This window comes from Solanum stenotomum, unplaced genomic scaffold, assembly GCF_019186545.1.
Source record: "Solanum stenotomum isolate F172 unplaced genomic scaffold, ASM1918654v1 scaffold26577, whole genome shotgun sequence".
In the NCBI taxonomy this organism is placed as follows: Eukaryota; Viridiplantae; Streptophyta; class Magnoliopsida; order Solanales; family Solanaceae; genus Solanum; species Solanum stenotomum.
Window position 1 is genome coordinate 66,837 of NW_026029083.1, and position 23,449 is coordinate 90,285.

The 23,449-nt window shown below is 29.4% G+C and overlaps 2 protein-coding genes across 2 annotated transcripts; both read right to left on the reverse strand.

The window, feature by feature from the left end:
* Nucleotides 1–6,951: 6,951 nt before the first annotated feature.
* LOC125851501 (heavy metal-associated isoprenylated plant protein 12-like) lies at nucleotides 6,952–8,178 on the reverse strand. The gene is made up of 3 exons (XM_049531284.1): nucleotides 7,947–8,178; nucleotides 7,739–7,814; nucleotides 6,952–7,641 (listed from the first exon to the last, which is right to left on the reverse strand). Exons 1-3 carry the CDS (start codon nucleotides 7,950–7,952, stop codon nucleotides 7,295–7,297), a joined length of 429 nt encoding a protein of 142 aa, XP_049387241.1. The 5' UTR covers nucleotides 7,953–8,178; the 3' UTR covers nucleotides 6,952–7,294.
* A 7,253-nt stretch (nucleotides 8,179–15,431) lies between these two features.
* On the reverse strand, nucleotides 15,432–16,589 carry LOC125851505 (heavy metal-associated isoprenylated plant protein 12-like). Its single transcript, XM_049531286.1, has 3 exons — nucleotides 16,397–16,589; nucleotides 16,188–16,263; nucleotides 15,432–16,090 (listed from the first exon to the last, which is right to left on the reverse strand). Exons 1-3 carry the CDS (start codon nucleotides 16,400–16,402, stop codon nucleotides 15,744–15,746), a joined length of 429 nt encoding a protein of 142 aa, XP_049387243.1. The 5' UTR covers nucleotides 16,403–16,589; the 3' UTR covers nucleotides 15,432–15,743.
* Between the last annotated feature and the right edge of the window lie 6,860 nt (nucleotides 16,590–23,449).

A 23,449-nucleotide genomic window follows, 5' to 3' on the forward strand; every position in this document is an offset into this window, starting at 1 on the left:
ATTAACAATTATCATCAATGAATTCAAAATTAATTAATACACCTTTATCCGTTTTTTATCTTCTTTTTTTTTTCAAATTCGAATTTTTATCCTTTTTTATCTTTTTTATTTTTTCAAAACTTATTTTTTACAATTACTTAAAAAAACTTTTTTTTAATAAAATATTACAAGCTGAAATTTGTTATTGTTACAATTTGAAAGTTTTATTCTACTGCTATAACTTGAAAATATTAGTTTAATAAATATCATTTATAAAATTTTCACTTTTATTTTTATTTTAAAAGTATTATTTAGTACTTGTCAGATTCTTATTGAGTGAACTAAAAACTTCGGACCTGTTTAGCCATAGATTTTCCAAGTAATATTTGGGCGAAAATTTAGCAAATAGTGTTTGTCCATACAATTTGTCATTATTTGGCAAATATCCCAAATTTCCAAACACTAATTTTTTCTAGTATTTGTGTCAAATCTCATTATTTGGGATCTTTTAAAAATTGAAATTTTACACCAAACTTTTATCTTTTACTAAAACTCCCTCTATAGTAGTTGTTTGCATTGTATTACATAATTTTTTATGTGAACACCAAAGTAGTGGTGAAATATTCAATGAATATGAAAGTGACGATATGGTTGTTGATGAAAATGATGAACAATCGGCCCATGATAACAAAGTCATGTGCTTTGTCTACTTCACGATGTATGGGATAATTCTTGTTGCACTCAGTCCAAACTACCACATTGCTCTAGTGTCATGGACACTACTTGTTATTTGTTACAACTGAGATCCAACTGACTGGTAATACAAACTTATGGTTAGTTTTGATAGTTTTTAAAACTTATGGATATAAATCATAATTTTTCTAAAAAAGTGAAATATATTTCCCAAATATTATGGCCAAACACATCGTGAAATTTCACCCAAATAATGTTTGCCAAAAATATTTGAAAATCTATGATCAAACGCTAGCTTCAACTCATCAGAGTTTTTTTTCTATAATTTTTTCACTTAAAATAATATACCTGCACTATAACCATTAAATTTTTTAAAAATAATCATGTAATCACAATTCTTATAATAAGTATTTATAATGATTAATAGAAATAGTTGGAGAATATTTAAGAAATAATTATGCATTAAATTAAAGAATTTTTTTAAAAAAAACTAATTCTTGACTGAGACTTAAGACAGTAATTGAATCAATTGTTGCACTTGACTTGTATATTTACACCAAAATAAACAATTTAACTATAAGTTATATTCAATTAAAACCTAGCGGAGGGTACCATGGCTACTGCCAGCAATGGTTGGCCGCCTCTTCCAGGTGGAGAGCCACCACCAGTACTTGTAATACTTTCGTACTTGAACTCTTTAACCCCAAAAACTGCCAAACTTAAACACTTTATTCCCATAAAGAACATAACTTATGTACATGGTAAACCAACAACCTTGTGGGATGAAGAAGAAGTGGATAATATGATTATACAAGAAGATTTGGAATTTGCTGCCATCGAAAAATTCTCTTACGGATGGCCCGAGTTAGAGGAAATACGAAAATGCCTCTTCAGTATGAGATCAAGGCAAAATGCAAAATAGGCTTTTTAAGAGATAGACATGTTTTAATTCGACTCACCACCATGGAGGATTTCGTACACATAATGTAAAAACCTGCATACTTTCTTCGTGCCAAGGATGGGTTCTATCAGATGAGGCCCCTTAAGTGGGAACCATGGTTTAATCCAGAGGCAGAAACAACAGCGACACTGGCTTGGATCTCATTTCCTGGTTTGTCCCCTAATTTCTTTGTTCAAGAGTCCTTATTTACTATGGCTAAGGCAGTTGGAAAGCCTCTACATGTGGATATGGCTACTAAAAATAAATCCAGACCAAGTTGGACCAAGATCAAGGTGGAAGTTGATCTTTTGAGAGATTTTCCCAAACGAATTAATGTTGGAGTGAAGAAGGCTAGTTTGAGGGAATCATATTAAAATGGATTAACATAAAATATGATTATATGCCAAAGTATTGCAAAACTTGCAAGCTTCAAGGGCATAGAGAGATGGAGTGTTTTGTCCTTCATCTAGAGTTGAAAATATTGAATGATGAAGGAGAAAACAATGGTGATAGTCAACATCAGAATAAGGGATAAAAAAATTCTAGCAAGTAGTAAGGGTGTAGGGACCCAAACTCAGAAGCNTTCTCTTAGGTATCAACATAGCTTATAGACAACTCATAGCCCTCTTAGGCAACAAGATAGCCATGTAGGAAGCCCATAGCCTTCTTAGGCGTCAATATAGCCCTGTAGGCAACTCATAGCCCTGCTAGGCATCAATATAGCCCCGTAGGCAACATATAGCCGTTTTAGTTATCCATATGGCCCCGTAGGCAGAACATAGCCTTTCTAGGCATAAATCACATTCCAACAATAACAATCAAATCGTTAAAAGCGAGCAATCTAGTTATAAGCAACCTGTACAAATAGCCTCTAAGTCGTATCCAACATAGGGACACTACTAAATGAATAAGAATCCCGACAAGGGAGGATTAGATCAACTCGAGCAGCCAATAATCAACAATGACGCTACAAGTATATTAAGGAACATATCATAAGTAGGGAATAACCTTAACATACTTTTTTCGCTAAATTCAAGTGGCTAACGACTTTTACTCATAACTCCCTCGATACTATAACAAGGTAGGACCATAATCAACACACAAAATAAAAGATACCATGACAATACGATAAAATATATGTATTTCCGTCGCAAATTGCTATTTGCTGCTTATAAAAGCTAGAGTCGATGAAAGAAGGGTTTTACCTCGATCTTAGGTTCATAATACGCCTCAAAACCTTCAAATATATTCAAACCCTTGCTGTCACAACACTAAAGTGTGCTATGCTACGAAATCGATAAAACAAATTATACCACGATGATGAGCCCAACGCGTAGAACAACTTTCGTCAAGGACTTGAGTCGAGAAAATTTATACTTCACTTGATCCTAGAAATGGGTTTCTCTAATTTCTCTGGTTAATAGCTTAAAAATGAAGAAAAAATTCAAAGAAGACGATATATACAACTTTCCACCGACCCAGGGCCCCACCTCACGTGCTTGCTTGCGCAGTCCTACGAAAACGCGAATATCTCTCTATTCTGAAGTCGTATGAACAAACGGTTTGATGCGTTGGAAACTAGACTCGTAGACCTTCGATTCGATAGTTTGTGGGTCCCATGACTCTTTATAGATTGGGAGAAAACCTCCAAGACATTTGACCCAAATTTCAGAGAAATCTTTAAGAAGGAACTTACGATAACTTCCGCCAACTTTTATTTTGCCACTTGCCTAACTTCAAAACTTGAGAGGCAACACTTGAACACTTAAAATAGGACATACCACATCATTCTTAATGTATTACCCACCCTTCTTATCTTTCCATGGAGATACGAGTAAGTTTAGACGTTTCAGAAGGTCGGGATGTTACAGAAGGAATGAATCATCAAGTGTTGTTGGACAGGTTTGAAGAAGAAGACAAGAAAAAAAATACTTCAAGTTAATTTTGATGGGCACTTAATCTTTTTTAATTCATGTTTTAGTAATAGAAAGTTTTAGGCTGGTAACTCAACTTTCTTCTTGATTGACATATTTTTACATTATTTAAGCATTCTCATTTGTAATATCATCATGGAGTGTATTACAAACTCTGTGATGATAAAAAAATACTTAGTTCTTTCTAGCTCTTATTTTCTTCATGCTTGTTAGGTAGCAGAAGTTAGGTACTTCATTAGGATTAGTAAGGTAAGGCCTAGCCCCCCTTGCTTGTACTTGTCCCTATTGATATTTTTTATGTTTAATAAAAGACCGCTAAACACTGTCTAATAGTAAATTTGCCAAAAAAAAAACTATAACTTATATTCATTAGGCATGTCTTTGACGTATTTTTTTTTTTTAAAATGAATTATGGGATCGGTATAGTGATTCAGATCACATTTTATAAGAAAAAATTCTAACGAAGGACGAAGGTAGGTTGTAAGAAAAAATTCTAATGAAGGTAGGTTATAAGGAACAAATTCAATGGATGTGGATTTTTTATTGGGGAAACTAAGCAAATACCTCATAAAAGTAAAATAATTACAAGCATATGTTGTTTATATTCATACCCCACTAAATAATTACATTATATACCCTTAATTAATTTTGCTTAATTAATACTAAATTAGTACCATATACTATATTGGTATTGTTTGCAACAAATTTTAAAGTGACATAAAATAAATGGTAATCACAATAAAATAAGAAGAAACATAACTTTATTGATAAATATGCAGGTACAATTATGTTCCTCCTTTTACTCTACTCTCCTAAGATTTATCTATGATTCGAGGGCCGTTAGTGGCGTATTTCTCGAACTAGGATGATTTAGATTTGACCTCTATATGAGTATTCCATGACTTTTGTGGAATATTCGAGATCCTGATCATTAAAAATACCCAAGAGTTTATGGGATATTTTGAGATGTCTTTTAAGGAAATTTAGTACCCTTTATACAAGCATAAACTAGGGTTTAGGGTTGAGTAGCCTTCAAGAATTCTAATTGAAACTGAACACATCTTCTAGAGTCCCAATTCGAATTGAACACGTCTTGTAGAGTCCGCAAAATTTCAATGTCTACAGGTATCATTAAGGCTGATACTTTCGCTTAGTTGATACTACATACATATATATATATATATATATATATATATATTTTTTTTTTTTTATTTTTTTTTCTAATGAGTAATTTCTGAACAAGAAATATTAATGATACCACAACAATATACATATACTCTTATAGTATCATTGACTAATGAGTTATTCTGAACAAGAAACCTTAATGATACCACAACAATATGCATATACTCTTATTGTATCATTGACTAATGAGTAATTTTTGAATAATAAACCTTAATGATACCAATACAACATATATATACTGATTTAGTATCAGTTAAGCGAAATTATCAGCCTTAATGATACTAATACAACACACACACACACACACACACATATATATATATATATATTGATTTAGTATCAGTAAGCAAAATTATTAGCCTTAATGATACCAATACAATATATGATACTTATTTAGTATCAGTTCAGCAAAAATTATCAGCCTTAATGAATGAGGGGAATGGGTTGTAACTTATTTTTTTTAGAGAATGGGTATTTCTTGAATTACTTTAGATTGAGATATGAACATATAATTATTTTGAGTTTGATGACCCATTTATGTAGTTTTCCCTTTTTTATTTCACCCAATAAAAAAAATTACATGGTTAAGCAAACATATACTAGTTAATTAGTCATTATAGCTATAATTTTAGTTAGTTACCACTCGCGACCAACATTTAGTGATAATTATATGGGTTGGGGTTTCGAGTTTGTATAATTCACACGTTTGTAATTTGAAATTTGAAATTTGTATAACTTTTGTATAATGTAATTTTGTATAATATAATTTGTATAACTGTTTAAAGTTCAGATGTTTATAAATTCGTTAAAAATAGCTTAAATGCAAACGTAACCACAAATTATACAAAATCACCCGCATATTATACAAACCCGCGAAATAAACAAACAAGACAACTTAAATTGTAGTTACATCCCGTAAATATACAAACTATAACTATTAAACATAATTAAATTTATTATAGTAGCTGTTTGCGAAAATTTCCCATAAAAATTGACAACTAATAAATAATATTTTAAAAGTAAAATAAAGATGAGGTTGTTAGTTTCGTCCTTGAAATTGGCGAGAATTATTAGTTTCGTCTCCGAATTATTGACAGTCTTAAAAAAACTCTTCTACTTGTCTAATCGGATTTTATAACACCCCTCTCATGTCATACAATATATCTATGTATATGTCACATCAACAGAAAATTCCACGTGTACACGCGTAAATGACACATTTATGTGTATGGTATGAGAGGGGTCTATTTTAGTTTAATTAGTCAAGTAGAGGAGTGTTTTAAAGACGGTTAATAGTTAGGCACGAAATTAATAATTAGCGTCAAGTTTAAGGGTGTTTTCAATATTTNATTGTAGGTACATCCCGTAAATATGCAAACTATAACTATTAAACATAATTAAGTTTATTACAGTAGCTGTTTGCGAAAATTTCCCATAAAAATTGACAAGTAATAAATAATATTTTAAAAGTAAAATAAAGATGAGGTTGTTAGTTTCGTCCCTGAACTTGGCGAGAATTATTAGTTTTGTCTCCGAACTATTGACAGTCTTAAAAAAACTCTTCTACTTGTCTAATCGGATTTTATAACACCTCTCTCATGTCATACAATATATCTATGTATATGTCACATCAACAGAAAATTCCACGTGTACACGCGTAAATGACACATTTATGTGTATGGTATGAGAGGGGTCTATTTTAGTTTAATTAGTCAAGTAGAGGAGTGTTTTAAAGACGGTTAATAGTTAGGCACGAAATTAATAATTAGCGTCAAGTTTAAGGGTGTTTTCAATATTTTTTAAAAAATAAGTAAATTATTATGATGACTTTGTGACTACTTTATCCTCATTTATGTCTTTTAAGATATACAATTCTTTTATTAAATATATTTTATTGAGGTGTTTGTAGTCTTTAAAAATACTTACTATTATTATCAAGAATAAAATAGAAAGAAAAAAAAATGTCACGAACTTTTAAAATGGGAAATAACTTAAGATACTCATAATATTTTTAAAAATTATGATAAATAATTTGAGATGAAAAAAAGTATAAGCTAAGCATTTTTTTCGTGGATGGAGATATGAGTGTACACAAAAAAAGAGCGATCAGGTTATGAAGTCAATTGTAACAGTTGATAACTATAATGTGTCAAGATTGGTGGCGTGACTTCAATTTACAGCCTTTCAAGTGAAATAGACGTAATGGAAATGTGTGTCTACTTGAATGATTTAAATATCTATTTGTATACCTCCAAAATTGAAATACATGACAGGCTAAAGCCAAGTTAAAAAGTACATTATTTATTAAGCTAAACATAATTTTCCGTCCTTTTTTTCTATCTTTTTTTTTCCAGGCGAAAATCAATCCAAAAACAATTTGTGTTCTTAGCTTCCAAGTCTTCAAACAAATATAATACATAAAGTGCACGCAGACTTTTACAACTTTTCTTTGAGGTAGAGAGGTTGTATGATAATTGAACACACACCAACTGTATGATAAAATTCCCGAAAGAACTTGTGTGAAGATTGAATTACTCCAGTAAACGCAATGTGAAGCCTGAAGTTAGCAGATAACGCAAGAATTTGGATCCTCTTCCACACTGTAATGGTGCTGATAACGAGCAGGAACAGGGGTCGGGTAGTGAGGATAAGGTCGCTGATATTGATAGTGATAGTGAGCTAGCTCTGAATATGCCTTTGTTGCTGCTTCCTCTTTCTTTTTCTCATCCGGCTTCTTTGCTTCCTCTTTCTTCGGCTCTTCTTTCTTCTTCTCTGCCTCTTTTGCTGGTCCAACAGAGAGTATCTCTGTGTGACACAACTTCTTCAATTTTGTAACTAATTCAACTGGATCTACGTTTCCTGTTACTGTCAATTTCTTGTCCTTCGTCTCTATTGATACTGAGTCTACCCCTGCAACATCATCCAAATCAAAAATCACTCAAACTTGAATTTCATCCATATTGCAAGATCTGGAATCCTTACATATTTTTGAAGAATAATAACGTACCTTCCACGCCAGATACTTTTTTCATGACCTTTTGCTTCACTTTGTCATCTAGATACTCCAACTTCAGAACTACTTTCTGTAAATCAATAAGTAAATCAGGGGAATTTTCACTTTTATATTTCATGAGAATCAAAATGGGCAAAAAAGATAAAGCAACTTTTAAGCTTAAGTAAAGTAAAGAAAGTAGAAATAAGAGAGAATAACTAACCATCATCTCGAGATCTGAATTTAGTGTATTGAAGTGAGTAGCAGATCAACACTTTAAATTCTTCCAAACTTTAGAATAAAGAGAAAAATATTGAATTTGCGAATGAGTTTGATGGATTTGTGGTTGCCGTATTTATAGTACTAGTGATTTGTGAGCTGAATTGAGCACAGTGAAGAGCAGGGAGGGGACGAAGAAGCAACCTAGTCAACTTTACCAAGTCTTTTCTTTTTCATTCCACGGTCAATATATCTTCCTATCGTTAAATGCTAAATAAATATATCAAAAAATAAAATAGTTTCAACTTCTTTTGCCACCAAATTTAAGAAAAAGGAGAGATTCCAAATTTGTGGTCTGAAATACATTCAAATCATAAAAGAAAAATATCAAAAAGCGTGTGATTATGAATCATTTAATCAAGAGTAAAGAATTTTTATAAGAATAAATTATTTTTATCAGTGCTCCCTCTGTCCTGTATTACTTGGTCATTATACTAAAAGTAGTGTCTCATATTAGTTCTGCATCTTACTAAATCAAGAAAATATTAATTAATTTTTTTTAATATTACCAATGCAATTAATTCTTTTTGAAAATGTTCACATTTATTGTAAAACTAGTGAACTTCTCCGCGCTTCGCGCGGTTATAAAGAGTAATAAAATTTTGATAATTTTATGAAATATAATATTGATGTAAGAGAAAAATGTTTGATGAGTACTTAGTAGACTTCCAATAAAGTTATTAATTTTTTTACTATTTTGAACAAAAAAATTGCAATAAGAAATTCACATAAGATGCAAAATAAAGATAAATCATACCAATAAAAATGCAACATCATTCTTAATTCCTTACTCATTAAAAATTAGAAGGAAAAATATGAAATCAGTACACATATCTTTCGAGTTCTTATGGAGGTCCACTCCCACAAGCCGATCACCATTTTTCATCTTATTCTTCAAATCAAATTAAAATATGAATATAATAAGCACCGAAAATATAACAACCTAAAAACCTAATGTGATCTTCTATAAAATCTTACAATGATTTTATTTACGGGGCTACTATATGAAACACCAAATAATATGATGAATATGACTATTAATAATTTTATAGGTCATAATAATAAAAAGTTGTGTGAAGTAATTATTAATGAAAATAAAGACAAATTAAATTTTACATTTAACATATTCTAAAAATGTCTTTTTAGTTTCTTTGCAATGCACATTTAATATAATTAACAGTTAAATATTTTTTAAATTCTTTTAATATAGCACATAAATAAATTAAAAAATCTAAAAAAGATTTATAATTGTAATTTTTGACCAAAGAAAAATATCACCCTCACTTTTTCTCTTTCTAACTGTTTTGTGGTGATATAACTATTTAGGACAAGTCAATAAGTTACTAAAGATTTTAAAAGAAACATGTATATATATAAATAATTTACAATCCTTCTAAAAATTAAATATTCACTTAATATGTCACGACTAGAGTCTACACCCTAGACGTGGCCGACACTCAAGAACCATTAATGGTCCCCAAGCGAACCTTCATCCTGGCTGACTACAAGCGGAAGACTAACTTAAGTATACAAAAGCTTAAAACTGAAATAAAAGTTCATAAAACTTAAATACAAACTTTAAGTCCAAAGAAAACTCCGTATAATAAAATATATACAACTTGCCATAAAAAGGCAACTTTAGTCTTTAAATCATTTAATAAAATAAATGATACAGACTTCTCAACTATACTGACTATCTATGAAACCTCTAACTGATAAAGATGGAAGTCGGGACAAGACCCACTACATCCTAACAACTGATATAACTTAAAGGTAAATGAAATCCTCCGGAAGCAAGGAGGCTCACCATAGCTAACTCGAACTCTCGGATGTATCAACGAAGCTCATGTTGATGATCCTGAATACTTGTGTCTGCATCATGAGAAGACGCAAGCCAAATGGCTCAGTATGTGAAATGTACGAGCATGTAAGGGGAATTCTAAAACATAACATAAGCTTGAACTTGTAAAAAAGAAACATACTTACCTCTTTTCAAGCTCACTGAACTCAACTTAACTTAAGAATAAGATACTCAACTCAAGGATTAGATACTCAACTTCAAAGATATGATACTTGACTCAATGAAGCACAAATCAACTCAAGATACTCAACTTAAGGTACTCAACTTGAAATACTCAACATAACTGGACTCATTTCAATATAAAGCAATTTTTAAAGCAAATGCAATATAAAGAAAAGATGTTTAAAAACATGATGTCAACTCTATGTGTATGCAAGGATACAACATAACTCTGAAATGTATGTAGAAATACAAATAACTGTGTATATAAAAATACAATAACTTTTGTGAGAGTTTCTCTAGCTGACAACCATCACTTAAGAGCTATAATGATGATACAATACTTTACCTCGCACTGCCAAGGACCATCCTATACCTTGCCATCGGTATAGGACCTATAATGATGATCCAATACTTTACCTCGCACTGCCAAGGACCATCCTATACCTTGCCATCGGTATAGGACCTTACTTAACTTAGTGGATCTACTAGCTTAACTTACATGATCATCTAAAAAGTATGACTCGTTAAATCCCATGTTGGCCACATGGTTCTTATGGAGATTTGAGTTAATATGAACTCGCGTCCCCAATTCAGTGCTCAATACTACTTCCAAAAATATGTTTTAGCTCATATGTGTTTTAAACACCTCTTTCTTTAGTTTGAGATAATTGCTCAAAGCTTAGCCCAAAGGCTCTTTTGGAATCGATGTTCCCTTTATTGAAAACTAGCCCAAAGGCTCTCTTGGAATCATGTTCCCTTTTCTTGCTCAAATGTGTAAAAACATCTATAAACTCTTAGGGAATACTTAGTTCCCTTATAACTTTTGAGAAATGAACTCAACTCTTTACTCTTTGCTTAACTTGAAACTTTCAATCTTATCACGAAGTTAAAACGTTTATAAAAGACTTTACTCTTACTCTTTACTTAACTTCAAAGCTTAAGTCTTAAAACAAAGTTAAAACATTTGTAAAAGACTCCTTAAAATATGGTTCATGCCGAACTAGGGACATGAATGACTCAATGCAAGGTTTTCAATAACCATAGATAGAACTCAATACTTGGAACTTAAGAACTTCAATGATACTACTCATTTAAAGAATGCTCAACTCAAGGGTTCATGCGGAATTATAAGCATGAACTTCTTAACTCAAGAACTCAAAGATACTTCTCAAAAGGGCTTAGGAACTCAACACTTAAAGGCTTAAAACTTGAAGATACCACTTCTCTGAAATATGCTCAACTTATGAAGTTTATGTGGAATTATGGGCATGAAACTACTCGACTCGATGATCTACATAACCACATGGACTCATGTATAAGACTCTTCTCATTCTCTTACTTACTTTCTCAGAACTTAGTTCAAATCGATAGTTGATCTCAAAGGATTCACAATTGAACTCAAAGGCTTACTTGAACTTTACTCTTAACTCTCTCTTGAATGTGAATTATGAATTCAAGAGTTTTGGTTCATGATATGAATGATCTCATGATGACAAAGTAGATTCATGAATACATTCTCCTCATCCTCATACTCACTTGCTCGAGTCTTGAAATAAGTTACTAGTAATTGTAGAAGACTCCTCAAAAAGACTCTAAGGGACCTTATAAAAAAGGTTTGAAACAACTCTCAAACTTGACTCTCAACTCTACCTTGAATTTGATTTATGAATTCAAGGTTATGATCATGTTAGGAATGATCTTAGGTGTTTAGAAGTAGCTTAGAGTAGTTAGAATCGAAAAGAAATAAAGGTGCACTTTAAACAAACTCAAACGGGGCAACTAACGACAAACTGGAAGGGCAGGAGACCCTGGGGATATGGGTGGCGCAAAGCGCCTGCCCCTAACATTCAGAGGAGGGTTTGGGGCGCTCTAGCAGGCGCATCGCGCCAGGCCCCCAACCCAGAAAATCTGATGAACTTCTTTGCTCGTTTTCTCACCCTAACTCGCCTAGAATCGAACGGTTTCTTCCCCAATCACTTAGAATTGATCACTTAACATAAGTACATTCTAATCTACTCAATGCATTCCTTAAAACACTCACTTTTATCTGAAGAAATCATCCAAAACCCAACACAACAAGATTTAGAATGAACTTTAAGAACACCTATCAAGAACTCATCAATAACTCAAATCTTTCAACTTCAAGAATGAAATTTGCGCTGAAAATAACATGTTTGGCGTGTGGGTGAACAAACCCAACACTATGGAAGCTTACATACCTCTTAAGGATTAAACCCATGGCAAAAATCCGCAACAAGACACAAAAATCTCGACGAACGCTTGATCCTCTCATTTTTTTCTCCTCGTTTCTCTTCTTCTTTTCTCTTCTTTTCTCTCCACTAAAATCCTAGGTGTAAAGTAGGATTATAAAACTGAACCTAATAGGATTAGATCCTTAAAATATTACTAAAAATGAATTAAATCTGATTGGGTAAGGAAAAGATCAAAATACCCCTCTAAAACTCGGTTTTGACTTTCTTTAACTGGACAGCCTAACTTCAAAAGGTCATATCTCACTCATATGAACTCAAAACTGAGCAAACTCGGTGGCGTTGGAAAGATAATTCAAAGGTATTTCCTACAGTATCTAGTAGCACACCTAACTCATCCTGAGCTAGGAGTTAAGGTCGTTTGAAGTCGATCCAAAACTCATACTTAAGCATAACTTGCAAAATTTCAGATTTTGTTATTTCCAATTTAATTCTTTTTCTAACTCAAGGTACCACATCTAGTGACCTTAACACTTAAGAAATTTTAATTCCTCGATAAAATCCTACTCACAACGAAGGATGATTCAAGTCTTAGTTTGAAAAAATTTCTGGGGTATTACATAATATATTTTAGCAAGAGGAATATGACATGTTAATTAAGTAAAAAGTTTATAATTTATCTAATTAAGACTATCCGTCAATAAAAAAATTCAAATCTTAACACAATTTTAAATTTAAAATCCTTATACTTGTTAAGTTTAAAATTATTAAGTACAAATTTAGTCAAGACTTCTTGTTAATTTGTTGATTCATCTTAACTATTCTATTATAATGGTAACAAAATAAATGTATCCGTGCTTAAACTTATTTGAACATATAGTTATTAATTAACACATTTTCATTTGGAAGTAAGTTTTAAACATATAATTAACACTTTTTTATTTTTAAATAAATTTTGAACCCGCGAGTAAAACATAATAGTTCAAATTCAACAATCAATATCTTTTGAACAATATAATTAAAAAAATTAATATTATTTTCCAAAAAATTAAACCAAACCTCTAATATGTATGAATAATGAAACTAATAAATCAATCAATTATAATATATTGAGATAATTTTTCATTTGACATCTCTTTATCATTCAATATTTTTTTATTATTAATTTGGGTGTTAGATGAAAATAGAGAAAATACTCAAATGACAAGATGCTTCTATAAGAACCTTTTCCATGTCTACTCCTCCATACATGTTTCGACAATTACCAATATCACACCATGCCATGATAACTTACAGAAACAATTACAATTTCTCCTAAAAAATAATGTTAAATATTCTCTAATAATGTAACAACATATTTAATAAAATTTCCCAAGTGAAATATGAAAAAAATAAATAGAGAGACAGAAAAAATGTGTCCTGAAACCCTTAGCTTGATAAAGCCTGCCAAATTCATTGGGAAAAAAAGAGAGGAAACATATGAACAATGTATTTGTATTTATTTTAATATAAATATTCATATTATGAACCCCTTTACAACAACCAAACAATTTCATAAAAATGTAAATCTCAATTTGCTGGAACAATTATTTGACAGTATGAAAGATGCCTCAATGTTTATTGTTATATACAATATAATCATCATATTTTTGTTGATTATATAATTTAATGAAATGGAAAAAAAAAATCCATAATAGTGTAAACATAAAAATAGTAAGGAAGTTAAGATTACCTTATGTCTCTCCAAAGTATTATTTTCTAATAGCAATATTGAAAAGCTAGAAAAGAGAATTGTGAAAAAAATCATCGTTGGATTTGAATTGAGGCTCCTTTTGTACCGTATTTAAAAGAATATTATAATGACTTTTAATTAATCTTAATAAATAACATTAATGTAGAATATGAAAGGATAATCAACTTATACACAAATAAAATAAATAGATGAATTTAATGAAATTGAAGATGGAAATATAAGAAAATGATATAAATGACTATAATAAAAAAAAATGTTTATACTCTTATTTTCTGGAAAGAACGTGAAAGAAAGAAAAGAAAGATAAGGGTTTAAAAAAAAGTAAAAAAATAGATAAAGAAATATAAAGGGTTTAGAAAAAATAGATAAAAATATATATTGTAATTAATTTTTTATTTTCCTTAAATTGTGATTCTCTTTATATACTCACAATATTTTTAATCATTATGTATTTATGTTAATAATAAAACTTGCAAATGATTTCATTGTTTCATCCCATAAATAAGTAATTATTCTACATGAAATATATAATTTTTAATATTATAGAGAATGTCAAAAGTTTCAGATTAGGATATTAGAATTATTATTTTTTTCGGAAATGGGATCTTTCTTCCGTTTCCAACTATACAATTAATATTTTAGAATATTAAATGTGATTATAGAATGTTGAATTAATCTTTATCTTTTCTTAATTATAGTAAAATTGTAATTAAACGTTTATTGTAATCTTTCTCATTCCTTAATTGTAATAAAATTGTAATTAAACATTTATTGTCCATAATGGTAATTTTCTTTCTATTCTTGCAATGCAATTAATGCTTAATATATTGAATGTAATATTAAATCATATTATATTTAGTGTGATGAAAAATTTTAAAAATTGAGAAAATAGATAAATAGAAATCCTGGCTTCTAAGAGGTGCCACATCAGCGGTTTCTCATTTAGATTTATATATATATATAGATTTTCAAAAATCTTTAAAGGATAAATTAATAAAATTATTTTTTTATTTATGATTTTTTAAGTGCACGCAAAATGAAAAAGTAATCAACTCATTAGACTTCATTCTCTTTAGGCGCATGCTAACATAACCTGTTGAGTTTTGGCCATGGCTTGAGGGAGGGGAAAGGGGTGAGGATGAGGCCAGAAACAACCTCTTGTAGGAGCATGCACTACTCCCTTGGTCTCAAATTATTTTTAATTAAGATGATCTTCTTACTATTTTATCCTCATTTGTGTTCCTTTAAGGTATACTATAATCTTTGTTCATTGAAGATACTATTAATTATTTGTAAAAATTATGATAAATAATTTGAGAAAATTATGATAAATAATTTGAGACGGAGGAGTAAAGCACTTTTTTCATCGACGGATATTACCAAGTGTACATAGAAAGAAAAAAAAAAGAGTGATCAGGTTATGAAGTCAATTGCAACTGTTGATAACTATAATGTGTCAAGATTGGTGACTTGACTTCAATATACGGCCTTTCAAGTGAACTGGACATAATTTTCAGTGCTTTTTTTCCAGGTGAAGTTCAATCCAAACACAATTTGTATTCTTAGATGCTCCTATTCTTTTTCAGCTTCAAATACTTATCCTCTTAACTTTCATTTCTTCAACCAAATATAATAGTGAAATCTCACAAGTGATCTCGTAGAGTCTAGGCAGATTTTACTATTACCTCGTAGAGGTAGAGAGTATATAATTGAACACATACCAACTGTATGATAAAATTCCGGAAAGAAGTGCAGTTAGCAGATAACACAAGAATTAGGATCCTCTTCCGCACTGTAATAGTGCTGATAAGCAGGAACAGGGGTAGGGTAATGCGGATAAGGTTGCTGATACTGATATTGATAGAGAACTGGAGCTGGATATGCCTTTATTGCTGCTGTTGCCGCTGCCGGCGCCACCGCCGCTTTCTTTGCATCCTCTTTCTTCGGCTCATCTTTCTTCTTTTCTGGCTCTTTTGCTGGTCCGACGGAGAGTATTTCAGTGTGACACAGTTTCTTCAATTTTGAAACTAATTCAACTGGATCTACATTTCCCGTCACTGTCAATTTCTTGTCCTTTGTATCTATCGACATTGAGTCTACCCCTGCAACATCATCCACACCAAAAATCACTCAAACTTGAATTTTATCCATATTGCAAGATCTGGGATCCTGACATAGTTTTGAAGAATAATAGCGTACCTTCCACAACAGAAACTTTTTTCATGACCTTTTGCTTGACTTTTTCATCCAGATACTCCAACTTCAGCACTACTTTCTGTAAATAAACAACCAAATCAGAAAGAACAAAAAAAACAATACTCGTGTTCAACCAATTCAGCAAACTTTACTTGTTTAAAATTAAACATTGATTAATCCCGTGATTTACAAATCAACACTTAAAAACTAACCATCATCTCGAGATCTGAATTAAGTGTATGGAAGTAAGTAGCAAATCAACACTTAAAATTCTTTCAAACAGAGAAAAATATTGAAGGTAATAGTAAGAAATATAATGGAGTTGCGAATGTGTTTGATGGATTTGTAGTTATTTATAGTAGTGATTTTTGAGCTGAGAGTGAAGAGCAGGGAGGGGACGAAGAAGCAACCAAGTCAACTTTACCAAGTCTTCCTTTTGTATGTGTGTGCTCTTTTTAAGTCCATGGTCAATATATCTTCCTATTTTTAAATGCCAAAATATGCAAGTTTTTTCTTCTTTTTTTTTTTTCAAAGAAAGAATTTTAGTTTACAATCTAAAATACTCATTCACTATTTTTGTTTGGATGGTTGTTAGTATTGTACTGTTTTATATTATTAATTAGAATATAATGATTGTTTTAATTATTACTTAAATTTTATTATATCGTATTGTTTAAATTTTATTATTGAATAACGACAAAATATCTCATTACGTGTAATGATTGATTTGATGTGATCACGTCATTACCTTAATATTTTCTTCTCATTTTGTCTTTACTTGTTATTTAATAAACATTTTATCTTTTGACTTACATTTTCATAGTATCTCTATTATGTACCTTACTTTTCTTGTTGATGTTCACTATGTAACGACGAAGAATGATATGATCTATTCAAATATTATATTTATTAAAACAATACAATAGTACAATATAATACAACACACTATATTACTCTCTTTATTTCATATTAAGTGAATTTTTTAAGATTTTTTCATTGTTCAAAGTTCAAGATTGATGTTTGAATTTTTTTTCATATTTGTCGTTTCATTTATTGAAGTTTTATATTTTCTAAGAAATAAATTACACTAATTACAAAATTATATTTATGATTTCACATAAGTTAATAGTGAAAATTATAATTTAAATTATATCTTTAAATATGCATTGCCTCACAAATTTATTTATTTAATATATAATAGAAGGAGTAGGAAATAATTTTGTAAAGATTCAGATGGTTGATTGCCGAGTGGAATTTAGATGCTAAAATAATGAAATAAAATATTTCAGTTCAAACTTCAATGTATAGAGTCAGTCATGACCCAATTTAACACATTTAAATGACCAAGAGGTTTTGTAAGTTTATGAATTCAAGTTTTAGTTCTTTAAAGTTATTGATTTTTAATTTAATAATAATATATATTAAAAATTATTTAATATTAAATTACGGAATTAAGTTAAGTTGCATTTGATACTTTCTTTTGGTTTGCAATTTATAAAAAATAATAAGAAATGCTACATAATTAATGCACTGCATTATTATTAAAGGTAACACTTATACAAGGATCTGTGTAGCATGACAATTGAAATAACTAATTTTAACTAGTGCAACAATAATAACAATAAAAACATTCAACAACTAAATGTTTGATTTTAACATGTTGGAAAACTATCTTCTATAGGAAAATTGATTTTTTTTTAATTTTGTAATCAATAAAGAGAGTTTGCAAATTCAACTTCATCTTTGATTTGCTTTAGAGATATAGATTTTCTTTTGATGTTTTGTTTAAATTATAAGAACCAATATTTTATTTCCTACAACCAGTTTTAACCAAAAATAGAAGAATAGAAAAGGGGACAGAGAACTGACAAGGAAATGATAATAAAATAATAAGTTAGTGTCACTAAACTTAGTGATATCAAGAGAAGGTTCCTAAAGTGTTATTTACTTCATATCAAATCTTCGTGCATACACTTATCACTCCGCTACGGATCTTTATTGATTTTGAGGGTGTTTGAAATACTATATATATCAATATAAAATAAGATTCAAATTTTATAGTGTCTAACTAGACACATGACATCACCGTAGCTCTGCCCCTACAATTCACCTGGCTCTATTTTCTTCTAGGACATGTTTGGTATGATGGATAAGAAAAAAATAATTATGAAATAAAGTTTTTGTAATCTTTAATCCTTGTTTGGTTAGGAAGTTTGAAATAACCTATTTTAAGATTATTAGTAGTACTGAAATGAGTTATCTCTATCTTTGGATGGAACAATAATAATGGAATAACTTAGACAAGAATAAAATAGTTAAAAATACAAAAATATCCATAAAAATGTCATGTGAAGAACAAGGATATCCAAAAGTCTCTTGATGGTATCTATGTTTGTGAGAAGGGTAAAATTGTTGAAGAAGAATGAGTACTTTAGAAGTAGGCATATTGGTGATGATCTATATCCCAAATGCTCATTTTACAATCTCTTTTAAGTTCATTTGGAGACTTGAGTCAATTTGGCCACAAATATATTTGAAAAAAAATTCATATATAATTTACAAAATGACTATGAGGATCGTTACATTCTCTACATAAAAAAATTCAAATATGACAATCTTTTTCAATACACACATTGTAACTTTTGAAAAGCTCAAAAACACTAAAAATCATATTAATTTCAACCTAAAGATTTAAGTGTAATGAGCGAGAGATTTGAAGAGAGGGTTCTTAAATTTCTCCAATTTAATATTTTTTGTATTTATATCTCAACAACAACCAACGAGTTTGGTGAAAGCCTAACTTGATTTGTGACTAGTGCTTAGTTTAGCCGAATGGCGAATCTAAAGGTAAAAAATAGGGCATCGGAACCTGTGGTCTCTTCGTAAAACTAGATATTTTATGTATATATTTTCTAAAATTTGTATATTATTATATTCTTGCACCCGTGCTATAAGAAGTCTATCTGGTCCACATGGTTAAATGTTGAGCTTTTTACCTTGAGGATGAAGAATCAATTCTCACTTAATACATTTTTCTTGATACATCCATGTTCGGATCAATTCCCACTTAATACATTTTTCTGGGTGCACCCATATGTGAAAAATCCTAGATTCGCCTCTGGTTTAGCCCAACCAAGTTATTCGTAATATGAATACTTGCTTGTTATAGAGATCCAATGCATTTTCCGGATATTTATTCAATGAATGGTGTACTTGTACATGTATTCAATTAATTAGTTAAAAATAGTTCGTGCTCAGAGGCGTATTCAGGATCGATTTTGAGATGATGGGTGCACTATTATAAAAAAGTGGATCTAAGATATAAATTTGATTAGTTTGATATTTAGGTTCTTATCACTGAAAACTGTTAAAAATTTAAAATTATCGGTCCAAAATTAACCACTTAGAAAGGTGTTACCTAATTTTAGAAAGAAAAATAAAACAAAATAGATGCAAGATTCAAATTTCTTACCTTACTTTTAGAGAAGTGCACCCAATCATCATCGATTCATATGATACTCGAGTGTGTGTTCACATATCTATATTTCAATATTTCTTTAAAAAATAGGGATAAGGGTCTGAAAAATACCCCAACTTTGGTCGGATTTGCTGTTGCGATACTAAACTTTCATGAGGACCTATTATCTCCCTAGACTATTTAATACCGTATTTTAAACATATATATTTGCCCACGTGGACATAAAAAATAATGCAAAATTATAAATAGTAATATGTCCATGTGGACACATATATACCTTTAAAATACACTATTAAATAGTTCAGGGGGTAAAAAATACGGTATTAAATAGTCTAGGGAGGTAATAGGTCCTAGTGAAAGTTTAGTATCGCAACAGCAAATCCGACCAAAGTTGGGATATTTTTCAGACCCTTATCCCTAAAAAATATAGAGAAAATGGCCAAATGACCTCCCAACCTATTACCGAATTTCCAATTACACACCTATTCTTCACGGGAGTCCTATTATCCCCTGAACTACTTTAAAATGGAATAAATAACCCTTAAGTGCTGAGTTGGCACAAAGAGTGTATGGCACTCTCTTTGAGAGAGTGAATTGCCTATTATTATTTTTTAATTTCCGTTTTTTTCTAATTTCCTTTTTTCGTTCTTCTTATTTATCTATACAATTATATTTTTTTCACCATTATCATTGTTGAAGCTTTTTTACTAGATGTTTGGTATAAAAGTTATCAACAACTAATGCATTTTATGAATAAATAATTTTTCAATAGACTTATTTAGAACATATCTAACAAATTAAATTTATTTTTTAAAAAAAGCATACCCTTAATTAATTTTTTTTAAAGTCATGGACTCAAGAGTAACAAAATCAAAGTGAAGTAATTGTATATTTAAAAAATATCTTCAAACTTATTAAAAGAAACTTAAACAAAACAATTTCTTCTACATTTTCAAAGAAGGATCCTACATGTTCTCCTAAAATCCATGAAGAATCAAAATCAAAAACTCAAATTATAAATTAATCATGAAAATTTTAGAGGGAGAAAGAATAAAGAATAGTGGAAGAGAAAAGGTGACTTGAATTTTCGTTTTTATAAATTGTTAGAGATATAGAAATTTATTGAGGTAAAAAATGGTTTTTATTATAGTTAGGATTGAAAAAATGATTAAGGAAGAAAGGAAAAGGAAGGAGGAGAACTTTTTTTATTAAAAAAAACTATTAAATGGTGAGATACATGTGTCAAGTGTGTGTATTTTACCACAAGACACATGCCTGGTAATGACATTTCAGGAAGGAAATAATTCCACTTTAAAATAGCTCAGAGGGGTAATATGACCCCCGTGAAGTATAAGTGTGTAGCGGAAAGTTCGGTAATAGATTGGGGGATCATTTGGCCATTTTCTCAAAAATATAATACTATTATATATGATCTCGGGAGGGGAACATGGATTCACGTGAACCCGATGGCCCCCCTACATACGCCCATGTTCGTGCTCATAAAAATATGTTAAATTTTACTCTTTTTATTTTAAAATAAGTGTCATATTAGTTTTTTTTTAAAATTGTCCAAGAAAAAGGGTTACCTTAAAATTCAACATAAAAATAGTACTATATTTTTCAACTATGCCCTAATACTCTTATTAATAGTGTTCAAGAGACATTTATCAAAATAAGGGTAATTTAGAAAATAAAATATTATATTTATTAACTTTTTTAATAAAGGTGATTTCTGCACTTATTTTAATACAAAGAGAGAATAAGGATTATAATTTTCTCATCATCTTAAAAAATATATTTTCAGTTATGTTTTCTTTTAAAGTTTAGACCACTCTTTACTTTAGTTCATGTTACTTCAGCAAATTAAATTTCACCTAAAAAATAGTTTGGATGAGTTATTTTTTAGCAGAATAAATTGATCTATTTTAATTATTAAGCTAATAAGAGTCCATTTAAATACTAGTGACTTTAATTTAAAAAAATTAAAATGTTATTGGTCTTTCACAAAATTCTTGAATCGTAGAAAATTCAGTAGTATAAAAAGTTGTTGAAAAGAAAAATATGGAAGTGCTGGAAAATATAAAGTTTAATGTTCTTTCATTTGAAAAGAAATAAATCAAAGGAGCTAACAAGCCCAGGCCTAACATATGTAATTCATAAATGACTAGAGAAGGTCGCGCTTCGCGCAATCATTAAAAAATAAATATTTTTGATTAATTATATATTTATTTTGTTATTTAATCGTAATATTATTATTTGTTTTAATACTATGAAGATTGTGAAAAAAATAAAGCTTGACAAATTTTACATTTATTAAATGAGGAAGAATATATTTTTTATCAAATAAGTTAAAATATATTTGCTAATAACAAATTCTTCCATTGCATGAAGTTGATCCTTTAATATATAATATATATTCCGGTGTACCATTCTCCTTAAATGTCTAAGAAATATCTCATAATGTGAAATAACACTGTAATACTAAACAAATGCATCAACAAATGAAATTTATATTAAAAAATATATTGAATAATGACGTAATAATACCTTAATAGAATTTCCTATCCATTTTTTTAAAAAAATCTTCACCTTTCAATTTCGTTATATCTTTTTATTTAGTAGAAGAATCATCATTTATTTATATTCTACGCCACCTTAATTTGTAGTTTTGTGCCATCAGAGTTTTAAGAATAAACATTAAATTTTAAATCGAAATAAAAAATCATTGAAAACTGACAGAAAAAATAATAATAGTATATGAAAATTAAAATAAGGTGCAAGAAAAGCTTTTTCACGATAATTTTTTGAAATATATTGATAACAATTAAAATGGAGCTGTTATTTTATCTTTAAAATTAAGTTTGATTGAATTGAATTAGAATGAGAAAAAATATTAAATTAATAACTTTTTAATATTATTAAATGCAGTTTCTTTTTAATTGAGTAGTAGATTAAACGTTTCGAATTAGGATATTAAAATAATATCTTACTCTCTCCTTAATTATTATGGTATTGCAAACATTTATTTTCCTTAAATGGTGATTCATTTTCCATTTACAGTTATATCCAAATAATTTCTAATGTATTGAATGTGGTTATGGGATATTGAAGTAATATCTTTATATTTCCTTAATCATAATAAAATTAAAATTTAACATTTATTTTTCTGAAATGATAATTTTGTTTTAATTCCTAGAACATACTGTTTACTATATTGAATGCAATTATAATAAAACATATTGTATTTAGTATGACAAAAGAACTCAAAAATTTGAGAAATTAGATAAATAGTAATCTTAGCTTCTAAGAAATGTCACATCATCATTTACATATTCAACTTTATATATATAATATATAAAAGAGTTAAAAATGAAAAAATAAGTGATTTAAAAAAAATTATATAAATAACATTAATGATGAGATGAAGATTAAGGAAAAAAGTGAAATAAATTAGTAATATTGATGATGATAAAAGTTAAACAAATCATTTTTTCTATTATTTAAATTTTTAACATAAAATTTCCAATATTTTAAAATTAAAAATAAATGTTAATAATGATAATAAAAATCGAGGCAATAATTGTTTTAAAGAAATATAACCAAAATTGTCAGAAAACATTGATAAGAATAAATAAGTATCTATTACTAAGAAGGGCGTCACTACATTTTCTATTTTAACTTTATTGTTACGTTGGATAGAAACTTTTAGAAGAAGAAATGATCCAAAAATTTAAAAATAATGATTTCTTAAATGGTGATTTCTTTTCCATTTACAGCTTTCAATTAA

Coding starts and splice junctions, on each gene's coding strand:
- LOC125851505 (XM_049531286.1), bottom strand. Junction 16,091..16,187: donor AAAAGTTTCTGTTGTGGAAG/GTACGCTATTAT, acceptor ATGATGTTGCAG/GGGTAGACTCAATGTCGATA.
- LOC125851501 (XM_049531284.1), bottom strand. Junction 7,642..7,738: donor AAAAGTATCTGGCGTGGAAG/GTACGTTATTAT, acceptor ATGATGTTGCAG/GGGTAGACTCAGTATCAATA.